The 11,958-nt window shown below is 48.0% G+C and overlaps 1 protein-coding gene across 1 annotated transcript; it reads left to right on the top strand.

Moving 5' to 3' along the window:
- Positions 1 to 526: 526 nt before the first annotated feature.
- On the top strand, positions 527 to 9,692 carry CCR9 (C-C motif chemokine receptor 9). The gene is made up of 2 exons (XM_057706159.1): positions 527 to 571; positions 8,493 to 9,692. The coding sequence occupies exons 1-2, from the start codon at positions 551 to 553 to the stop codon at positions 9,579 to 9,581; spliced, it is 1,110 nt and encodes a 369-aa protein (XP_057562142.1). The 5' UTR covers positions 527 to 550; the 3' UTR covers positions 9,582 to 9,692.
- The last annotated feature ends 2,266 nt before the right edge of the window (positions 9,693 to 11,958 follow it).

Here is an 11,958-nt window from a genome sequence, read left to right as displayed (position 1 = left end):
CCTGAGTTTGTAAATGGAGCATGCAGCCCGCAGCTAGGTGCTGGCCCCCTCCTGGACAGGGACTCTGATGCTGCCAGATGCCACCTCACTCTTGTGTTCTTGCCACCTGGGTACCCAGAGGCCCCTTCCCTGCAGAGACAGCCAAGAGCACTCTTAAGTCACTGCTGTCTTGCCATCTTCAGGAGTCACTTGGTGGATAAATTGGGGGTAGGGGGCGCCTGATACAGAAGTTGATTCAAGAGAGAAAGGGCTAGGGTATAAAGGATGTGCTGGGAAGATGTCAAGGCCCCGAAGGGCTCTCTCAAAGGAGAGACTTCTTTCATTTCTAGGTTAATAAGTAAGATGATTTTGAAATCTAGACCTGACTTGAAATCTATTTGACTTGACATCAGCATAACATGGACTCTAACTCTTGCTTGGGATTTTTTTTATTAGAACAAACAGATTTAATGCTTAATCTCCATCTTTAGGTACCTGTTACTGTTAAGAGCCAGCTCTCTTTTTGATTTTTGCCCTCTCTTTCTAGAAGCAAGCCTGCATCTGACCCACCATGGTCCTCACAGACGTCACAGTGAGTATAGCCACACCCCGTGGGTTCCTCAAAATGCAGTCTATTTGGGGCCTCCTTTTGGGGAGTGGGAAGGAATCCATTGTGGGGGGAGGATTTCTCTGTGGTTTCCCAGGGTAAGAGCTCTGCTGAGCAGGGCCCTGGACAGAGGGCTCTGCAAACACGAAGCACTAGAAGAGCTTTGGGGTATGTGGGGAGGACAGAGGAAAATGCTATTTTAGATTTTACTAATAGGTGAGGGTTTTATGATCTTTAGGATGTCTTAGTCCCATGTGTCTGTTCTGAAATTCAGACAAAAGAGGGCAAGAGAGAATCCATTTTGTTTGTTTTCAAAAGACCCACCATGGGCATGTTAGTTTTGTTTCTTAACATTATGTAGCCTTTACAAAAAACACGTAATGGTATATATTTCTCTGAAAGAGGCAAAGAGGCTAACAAAAATGAGTGAGTAAAGTCATCAACCAGAGAATTCTTTGTGATTTTATAGTCAAATATAATTAACTATAGAATCAAATCAAATTCCTATGCTTTTGTTATATTCATAAATGCTCACAAAAATATCTAAAGGTTTTAATTTTGTTTTTCTCAAAGTGAGAATTTGGGTTTTACACGTAGGTATTGAAATCGAACCTTCTTAGTGGAGCCAACAAACTGTCCTTGCACAGTACATGGCAGGTTCCCACCATCTCTGGAGACTGGTGGTTGCCACCGCTGATGTCAAATAAGTTATTTGTCATATGCTAATGATGTTTAGTATCACATACATCATTGCGTATTCTGTGACAACAACAAAAAGAGGCAATTATTTTGGACCTGGTGAAGTAACGAGGTAAGTCTCTATTTTTCTAACCAGAATTAGACCTTTAGTTTCTCCTGAGTTAGAATCTGCTTTTCGTCCCTGATGCTGGAAGGGCTGACACTGTCAGTCATTCGGTTTTATTCTCTGGAATCTTGGGAAATATTCAGACTCTGCAAGGCAGCTCCAGAGAGGAAGAAAAATGCACCCCAATGCACCCACCTTTTGTGGTCAGGAGGTATCCAGCACCACCTACATGGGGACAAGCTGGGATCTCTGTGGCTATGACCTTGGGAAATAGCCATAATGTCCCTGTGGCCACTTTTCTGAGGACTGGCCATGTGCCAATCACCACCCAGGGTGCCACGTTCCTTCAGCCTCACAGTAAAGGCAGAGCCACGCTTACAGATAAGGAAACTGAGGCTGGGAGAAGGAATGGAGGGTTCAAGGTCTCGTGGCTAAAAGAGGAGCCCTGGAGGGTGCTCTCAGATTCACAGCTTCATCGGTTCCTCCCTGTGGGCAAATGTCAACAGACGGAGGTCCAAGTCTGTCTGGACGTCTCACTTCCTCGACGGTGGGGACACAGCACCTTGGCACAGTGCCTGCCAACTCCCACTGCTCGTAACGAGTCTGAGTCCCTCCCTGACTGTCTTCCTCCCCTCCCCAGATGCCCATCTTGGTACTAAGGAGAATGAGAGACACAGCTTTTGCCCTCTACCCTGGGCACTCCTCAGAGGCGGGAATGAGGGGCCTGGAGCTGTGGGGAGGAAAGGTTTCCAGAGACAACACGAGTTGGTAGGGAAGCCTCGGAAAGCTCTGGAGACCTTCTTCCTGCTCCAGCAGCTATACAACCTTCACTGCCTGGGCTGCTGTTTCTGGGCCAAGGTTTTCCTGCGGGGAGGAGGACACACCTGCCCAGGCTTGGGGGCCGGGGCCTGGTGGGTAGAGCCTGTCTGGGGGCACCGGCAGGCAGCGCAGCCCCCTTGCCCCGCTGTGCACTGAGGTTTGTCCCAGCGAGACAGCTCCCGGCTGCTCTAGGCTGAGGAAGCCACAGGCATCCTCTGGTGCCCACAGTCTTTCCGGAGTAGGGAAGGGGGAGGCAGGGGACCTGAAAGCCACTCTGGTTGGTCTCCATGAGGCCCAGCTCAGGTGGTGGGACTCAGATGCCATGGCTCAGGTTTGTGGCCACTTTGACGACATCAGAACGTGGAGAGCAGCGCTCTGGGTCAGGAGGGATTCAAAGTGCCCCAGCCTGGGACTGAGGGGCTGGAGGACTGGCTCTGGCCTTGACCCTCGCCCAGTGGCTGAGGGGTTGGGGTGGAACTTTCTGTTCCTTGGGCCTGTCTCCTCTCTAAGATGGTCTCTAACGTCCAAAGATCATCCTAAAACCTTCCAAAAAGATTTTCCAGAGCAGAAACAAAAGCCTACGTGAGGAGAAGGCCCCACACTGCTGAGTTCCAGGCTGGCCCGTCGGCATGCCGTGACGCATCCTCTCATCTACTCAGATCTATGCCTGATATGTGCTTCTTTTCTTGATCAAAATGGTAAAAATCATCCAAAATAAATTATATAAATCCCCAATTAAGTAGCCCCTTGGGAGCAACAGAGCCATCCCATGATGCCACGCTGTCTAGGGCACCTCTGAGCTGCGGGACAGCCGTCAGGGCCCCGCACCCAGGCTGACCTTCCCCCCACCCACCCCATCCCCGGCCTGGCCTCAAGCTTGACAGGCAAGGCCTGGTGCAGGAGCCGTGGACCTTTCTAACATTCTACTCCATTTCTATTTCCATCACCAATGTGAATGGTGTCCTTCGGAAGTGGTTTCCTTGCCTGGCATGTAGTCTGTGCTCAGTAAATATCTGTCGAGTAGGTGAACAAACCACAGTATTTACTGGCAAGGAACGAGAAGGAAAGAGCTGTTTCTCAAGCCTAGGAGGAGCATGCCATTTTCTTAGGGAGGGAATGAGAGGCTGGCATTTTCACACAAACATCGTCCTGGCCAGGTCTGGGCCCCGCCCACGACAGCGAATCGCCACTCCTCACACTGGAAGAAGATTCTAGATCTGGCTCAGACCTCTGCTCACAGGGGACCACAGGCTCCAAGTAGTACTGTAGTTGGTAAGGATGTCACGTTTCTAAGAGCGTCTGAGGACACACAGTTTGCTAAGAAATGCAAGAGAAACCTTAGGTAAGAGAATTTCTAGGCATTCTAATAAGATGTGGAAGAGAACGGTCAGCCCCATCAGAGAGCAGGGCCTGGGCACTTCCCAGCAATGACGACACCCTGTCTCACTCTGTCCCCACTGCCTGCCTCTGGTTCCGTAACAGGCTTGAGGCACTTTTTTTGGGGTGCGTACAAGAGAACAGAAAAGAAAGGACATACATTAAAATAGGGTCAGAGGAAACTGATCAGAATACGGAGAAAAGACCAAGTGGAGGAGTTAGAACTTGGGTTTTCAGCCTAAAGCTGTGCTGTTCGGTGAGGTAGCCACGAGCCACGTGGGGCCCGTGAGCACTTGAAATGGGGCCGCTCCAACTAAGATGCCCCGTGAGTGGACAGTTTGCTCAGTTTGAAAACAATCTCCGCAACAAAAGGATGTAAAATATTTCGATAATTTTTATATTGCTTATATAATATTTTAGACATGCTAGGTTCCGATAAAATATATTATTAAGGTGAATTCCACCTGTTTCTTTTTACTTCTTTTACTTGGCTACTAGAAAATGCAAAATTAACCCGGAGTCGCCTTATATTCCTATTGGACAGTGCTGGTCAAAGGGTCTTATTTGGTTACTATAATTGGGCTACTGGTTTGACTGAGCTTCCCAATTAAAAAGGGAATCCTGATAAGTCACAAAATTTATATGGTTCATGAGTGAAAAAATCCCTCACCTGTTCTTCAGGAGATGTGAAAGCCTTTCTTCATATCTCTTTTATGTTTAAATGCCCAATAAATGTCTAGGTTAGGTCTTGGTGAGTAGGACACAGAGCTATACGGACAGGCCCTTGGAGGTCCCCTCTTGGTGGAGAGGGTGGGCTGCACAGGGAGCTCCTTAGATGCCATCTCGATGCAGACCCCGGGATAAACTCAGGGCAGCTTGTGGGAAGTCATTCTACACAGTGCTCAGGCCAGGAGGCTCCAACATGTGCTCTTGGATGGAAAATGGGGTGGAAAACATGTGGATTTCAAAACCTTACAATGATCTTCTCTCAAGATGTTGTTCTGACCCAGACTTTGAGAACAGCCTTTTTGGGTAGCTTCTCCAGCAAGAGCAAGTGTCTCTAGGACTCAGAGAGTAGGGAAGATGGAAGGAATGGCTTGGCAACCCTGGAATTCCTCCTGGAAGCCAGGGGCCCCCCATCTGGAAGAGGGGCCCACCCCTACCTGGAAGGTCAAGGATTAAATGCCTGCATGCCCTATATTCTGCACCGGCTCTGGCGTGCACTAGGCGCTCTGACAGTTGGTATGTAAGTTGGTAAATATCGACGTTTACATTTGCTGGGAGATTTTCAAAGGATCCTGTGTCTAAGAGCCAAAGGGTATTTACCCATCAGGCATGGACAAAGCTATGAGCTCAAGTCTTGACACAGGTGAACAGGTTTGTCCAGGTTTCCCCTAGCCTGGGACATGAACTCTTCCTTTGTCATCTGCATAAAGATGGCCAATGCTTTGAACTTGTAAGGATGATACAGGCTTACCTTGTGGTCTTGACAAACTTCATACAAAGCCAGGGGTTTTCTGTGTGTGAATTCAATCATTCTTAAAATATGCCTGGGGATTGAAAATTCACCTCTTTTTCTACAGTATTTTTACTTTGAGAATTTCCCAGTTTTGTTAAAGAAGATGTATGTACAATCCCTGCCTGTCTGTGTGTGTTCTGTCATTGTTGTTCACTACCCCTCGCAGTAATACATATTTTAATGACTTCCAAACTCATGTGAATAACCAAATGAAACACGTGGAAGAACTGAGAAAAAATATGCCTGGGGAGTCCCTAACTAAATATAATTCTGTGCCGAAGCACTGGGTCCTCCAACCCTCACCCAACAAGAAAACGTGCTCCTGTGCTTCAAGCAGGACACAGTGTCCCCATTCCGGGACACAGTCTTGGGGAGCGGTGGTCACTGGCTTGGTTACCAGGCCACAGAGAAGGCTGGGTCTCCCGGGACACTGGGACTGCTTGGGGTCCCTTCTGCGAGACCCTCTGGGCTGCATCTGCGAATAGCGATGCTGCCTGCCTCCCTGCCTCACTGCTTTCGGTGCAGGCTCATGTGAGAGTCTATTAAAGCCATTTGACCCTGTGAAAAAACCACCCTCTACGAAAGCAGTTTGACGCTTACTCACTGTGTTGGTTCACAGTTGACACCTGCTCATCCTCCTAACTTCTTAAATCTACAGTGATACTTTTGTGGGTCTCCATGCTTTTCATATTTTTCCTTCCACTTGAAAGTTCTTTTTTTCCTCTCAAAATCTACTCAAACCCCACCTCCTAGGGGATGCCCTTCCCTGTGGGGCCATGATGGTGCCTGGCTCCCATGTCTGTCTGGCTTTGGCAGAATTCTCCTGGCATCTTCACCAAAATATGAGTCACCCATAAGATCTGTCCTCCTGACGATCTGGGCTTCTAGGCAACGGTCAAAACTGGGAGGGAAATCTTTAAATGTGAGCTGAAAATGGGTGAAGCAGGCCTGGGGAAAAAGCACATACAAAATAGGGAGTTTTCCTTAGCTCTTCCCAGAAGCAGGCTGTTCCCAGCTGCTGGCTTCTGAAGAGCCAGCTCCTGGATCTGGACCCCAGAGGTCTCTCTGCAATAGTACTTTCTCTTGGTCACACACTAGAGATGGATCAGGACCAGATTCCAGATTTTCCTAATTGTAGTCCAGGTTACCCTGGGTGTCCTCCGGCACTTCCTGCCAGTCAGGGCCCAAACAGAATGGACCCATCACTTTAGCTCTTGGCGTGAGCTTCAGAATTCAGCAGACCACAGCCTCCTGGCATCTACTGCACCTTATCAGCCCACTCAGTGTGTCCCCAGTGAGGCAGGGAGGCAAGCAGCATCGCTATTCACAGTGTGCTTATCTTAATAAGCACTCATAAACACTCAGTAAACACACACACACACGACAGATTCCACACTCACGTAAGTTTAGGAAACACTATTAAACAAAACAACAGATTCTGAAGGACTTCTCAGAGCCAATGCAGGGGACACAGGTTCAAGCCCTGGTCCAGGAAGATCCCACATGCCTCGGAGCAACTAAGCCTGTGTGCCACAACTACTGAAGCCTGCTCACCTAGAGCCCATGCTCTGCAACAAGAGAAGCCACCACAATAAGAAGCCTGCACAGTGCAATGAAGAGTAGCCCCCACTCTCTGCAACTACAGAAAGCCCATGCACAACAATGAGGACCCAACACAGCCAATAAATTAATTAAAAAAAACAAAACAAAAAAAACAAGCTCTGCAGGACGTCTCAGAGCCTTTAATATGCTCATGATTATTGTGAATTTCAAAGAAGGTGCTACAGTAAGCAGAGATTCTCAGCTACTTAACTACAAGTGTTCCACCCAAAACATGGTTTGGGAAATGTTGGTCGAAGCTATTAGAAATAGATGGAGTTTATAATGTGCGTGAGAAGGGGAACTCCCAGCTAAAATAAGACTGGTAGAAGATATTTTATTATTTCAACACGAATAGTTCAATACAGAAACTATTTTTACTTAAATATTTACTGGCATTAAATACTTAATATTTAAAACAAACTGAAAACCTACTGGGGAACTGAGGTTACTGCTAGTCCAAATGCTTCTAGATGAACTGAATAACTATTGCATTTCTGGATTAGAAATGAAGGCAGAGATGAGACTTGGCAAGGCATGTGCCTTGAGGCAAGGGAGTGAGAGCTGGTGGTCCCTGGCGCGATTGGGGGCCCTAATGGGAGCCCTGGGAGGGGGGCTGGTGGGAAGTGAGAGCATGTGAGAATTTGTAAGTGGAGGCCTTGGAACGTGTCAGATGTGGGACTGAGTCTCCCCTCCACCAGGCAACCCTCTCCTCCATTCCCTCTGTCCCAGTCTGATTCAAGAGCTCCATCTCTGGGTTCTCAACTCCAGCCTTTAGCTCCTCTTCCTCCAGCGGGGGTTCTGGGAAGGCTTTTGAGCCAGGAACCCATTGAAGTTGTAAGGGGGGGAGGGGTGCACGCGCGTGTGCACTGTGAGGCTGTGTGCGCATGCGTCTGAATGTGCGCATATACGTGTGTGGGTGTGTACATGTGAGTGTGTACATGTGAGTGTGTGTGTGTACATGTGTGTGTGTATTCATGTAGGCATGTCTGCGTGCGCGCGTGTCTGTAAATACGTGTGTGTGTGATGTGCGTGCGCACGCAAGTGAGGGCTGGTTTCCTGGTCGTGTGACTCCCTACTGTGGCACAGGGCCTCATGCTTAGAACTGTCACTTGCTTGATCGAATGCTCTGCTATCTTGAAATTCTTAACAAGTTTTGAACAAGGGACCCTGAAATCATGTAGCTTGTCCTGGTTCTTGTGTGTGCATGTACAGGAGGGTGTAGGAATATGTGCGTGTGTTCATGTGTGTGCACACGTGTAAGTGGGTGCGTGTGTGACTGGTGCCTCTCAAACAGAGGATCCACAGCTTTCAGAAGACTCAGGGGAATCTGGATGGAGAAAAGTTTAAAAGCCTCTGGGGACCTTTTCAGTAGGGCAGAGTAGAGAGGAGAAGGGACAATCAGAACCATTCACTTAGTTTGATAGAAGTCTGCCCACCAGTGGCCCAGACCCTCTTTCCCACCCCGTCAGAGCATCTGTCATGCAGCCTGTGACTGGTCCTTGGCTTGAGTGTCTCCTCTCTAAGTTTTTTGAGAGCAGAAACCAGGTCTGACTCTTTAGCATGTCCCCAGTACTTGCCACATCGTAGGTGCTCAAAACATTTGTTGAATAAGTAAGTCATTTCCAATCCAAGAAGATGCTCTCAGAATTCCTGCCTCCTACTCATACATTTTGTCTTATCACAGCCTTTGGGGATTGGAAGGTTCAAGGGCCCCATGCCTCTGCCATCAGAGGGAACCTCCAAAGCCTGCCCTTGACCTAATGCTGTCTTGTGTCTCCCTGCAGAGCGTGATCCCTGATATGTCAGATGACTATGGCTACGACACCATGTTTCCCATGGAAGATTACGGGAACTTCAACTTCACTGACCACTTCTGTATGAAAACCCATGTCAGGCAGTTCGCGAGCCACTTCCTCCCACCCTTGTACTGGCTCGTGTTCATCGTGGGTACCTTGGGCAACAGTCTGGTCATCCTTGTCTACTGGCACTGCACACGAGTGAAGACCATGACCGACATGTTCCTGTTGAATTTGGCCATCGCCGACCTTCTCTTTCTCGTCACCCTTCCCTTCTGGGCCATTGCTGCCGCTGACCAGTGGAAATTCCGGACCTTCATGTGCAAAGTGGTCAACAGCATGTACAAGATGAACTTCTACAGCTGCGTGCTGCTCATCATGTGCATCAGCGTCGACAGGTACATCGCCATCGCTCAGGCCATGAGAGCGCAGATGTGGAGGCAGAAAAGGCTTCTGTACAGCAAAATGGTCTGCTTTACTATCTGGGTGATGGCGGCTGCACTCTGCATCCCGGAACTCCTGTACAGCCAAGTCAAGAAGGAAAATGGAATTGCTATCTGCACCATGATTTACCCTAGTGACAAGAGTACCAAATTGAAGTCAGCTGTCTTGACCCTGAAGGTCATCTTGGGGTTCTTCCTCCCCTTTGTGGTCATGGCTTGCTGCTACACCATCATCATTCACACCCTGATACAAGCCAAGAAGTCATCTAAGCACAAGGCCCTGAAGGTGACCGTCACTGTGCTTACTGTCTTCGTCCTATCTCAGTTCCCCTACAACTGCGTTCTGCTGGTGCAGACCATCGATGCCTATGCCATGTTCATCTCCAGCTGTGCTGTCTCCACCAACGTTGACATCAGCTTCCAGGTTACTCAAACCATTGCCTTTCTCCACAGTTGCCTGAACCCTGTTCTCTACGTTTTTGTGGGTGAGAGGTTCCGCCGGGACCTTGTGAAGACCCTGAAGAACTTGGGTTGCATCAGCCAGGCTCAGTGGATTGTATTCACCAGGAGAGAGGGAAGCCTGAGGCTGTCATCTCTGCTGCTAGAGACAACCTCAGGAGCTCTTTCCCTCTGAGGGATCTTCTCCCTGAGGTGGATGGTTCTTTTGGAAGTCACAAGAAATACAGCTACAGCTTCCCTTATCGATAGGACCAGAGGGAAAGCAGAGAAGGAAAAGGAAGTGAGAAAAAGGAAATAAAAAACTCAGAAAAGGATGAATTTGAATAACATGATTACTTTTGGTCAGGATTTGCCAAGTCAGGGTCTCCAAAATTGATTGGTCATCCCTGGTTGGTTCCTGGCTGCAATACCAGCGGTTTTCAAAGCAGGACTAACGAATAGCACTGCGGGCCTCCCTGGCTTTGCCACTTGCCTGAGCATCAGTGCGGCTGACCTCTGGAGGAGGCTCTGATTTCTCAGTGCACTGTGAATTGCTGTGGCTTCAGTTCTGATGCCACCCCTTCCAAAAGAAGACAGTGCCACAGTCCACAAATGCACAAGGCTTCATGAAAACTTCCATCTTTGGAGAATTTCTACCCTGGTTTTGGAGGCTGATTCCTATGCCAGGTCTTAGAGATTCTTGATCTAGAATCTTTCCAAACCACCTCAGATCTAATTCCCTTCTGGTCTCTTTGATCTGTTTCGGGCCAATGAAGGTCCCTGTTCCTGTTTTGAAACCATCTGCAGCACTGATCAATGAGCCCCTGGGCAACTGACCATACCAGCACGTCATCTGGATTCTGCTGGCTTCCAGCCCATTTCTGCCAGAGGTTCTGTGATTCCACACCTTGCTCCCGCGCTGATCTGGGCAAGGATTCAGCCTGTCCACTGGCGTCACGGAAGTGAAGGAGACTAAAAACCTGAGTTGGTGGGAACCTGGCTCTGTTATGGGCTCACTGTGTTGAGTGGCTTGCGTGATGGTCCACTCTGTCTGCTCCATATAAAATGGATTGGTCCTGTTTGCCCTTTTGCTTCTGAGGCCACTGCAAGGATATTTGCTTCCATGCTCCTCTTTTTCATACTGTATAATGCTAACATGTTAAAAAAAAAAGCTTTTGACTTAGAGATTAGGCTGAAAAAAATTAATATAATTCACCTTTGCTCTGTGTCTTTCTTTTAACTATTTGGCAAATTTATCACATTTAAAATCTTTATTTATTAGAAAAGTGCTTTTTAAATGACTGTTTAAAAATATCGATTATTTTCACTTTCTTCACCCTGTCTCTGTATTTTAAATGTGTACAATTAGAGATCAAATAGCCATCTCAGAGTGTGAAGAACAAGAGACTAGGATCGGGGAAATAACATTTCCAAAATACCATAAAATCATCTTGGCTGACCAATTTTTAATTTCTCCTCTGGCCAAACTTCTCTTCCAAGTTTCTCCCGGTTAGTCCAATGGAATTTCCAAGGAACACAATTACAGCAGCACCATAAACCATCCCAGCTTTGCCACCTGCTTCAGAGGAAGCATCTGATTTTCCCACTGGGCTGTGAATTGCCGTGGTTTTGGTTCCAAGGCCATCCTTTCCAAAGGGGACACAGAAGCACTAGACTCTGCTGTAGTGTCCTTCTTCTCCCCGCCCACTTCTAAACTACATGTTAGTAAGAAATAAAGTGAGCAGAAGGTGGGCAGCAACAAGAGAGCAAGGGCTAATCGAAGGCCTCGCCAACCCACCCCGAATGTGGGCAGTTAGTGGAGAATAAGCCCTGGACTGGGACCAGCATATCAGCATGGGTCCCCGCACAATGACAGCCGCCTACAGTCAAGGGGAGGATGACTTCCCCAAGGCAGGCTATGGACGGAGCTGTCCATATGGCCACCTCTTCCAGGAGAAGACCCAGATACCCTTTGAGGAACCTAGGCGAATAAGCAATAGTTATGGGCCAAAACTAAATAACACTGCAGTTAAGTGGGAGAACTCAACTGAGTTTGGCTTTTCCACCCCATGTCATTCTGATGCTGTGGTTCTGGTACCATATGTCCTGGGGGTCCCAGTGGAGCTGAGGACGGGGGAGGGAAGGCGGAGCCATGACTGTGCTTGTTCAGTCTACTCCAGCTTGTTCAACCTACTCCACCATGACGGAGACTTAGTGGGAGTTCAGAGGTAGATAAGGCTTTGCCCAGTGTTCATTAGTTGAGAAAAAATTGCGAAGGACTCTACTTTTTTCCCTTCTGACTTTTAAGAAAGGAGATGTGGGAACACCACAAGAACCATTATGAACCCTGCATTGCACCCTAACGCGCAGTGACCACGCCTAGTTCCAAGGGCTTCCTTTAGGACCCGACTGTCATTACTGGACTGTCCCAGTCCTAACACAGCTTCAATGCAGGATTAAAGACATGCTGCAGCTGTATTATATTTTAAAGATTTTAAGTATCCTTTGTTGGCAAATTGTCTTAGTTTTTAAATGATTGCATAAGTAGAACCATTTTACACTGAAATTAAACT

The sequence above is a fragment of the Hippopotamus amphibius genome, chromosome 13 (genome assembly GCF_030028045.1).
Source record: "Hippopotamus amphibius kiboko isolate mHipAmp2 chromosome 13, mHipAmp2.hap2, whole genome shotgun sequence".
NCBI classification, from domain to species: domain Eukaryota; kingdom Metazoa; phylum Chordata; class Mammalia; order Artiodactyla; family Hippopotamidae; genus Hippopotamus; species Hippopotamus amphibius.
This window is presented reverse-complemented; position numbering and strand designations above follow the sequence as displayed.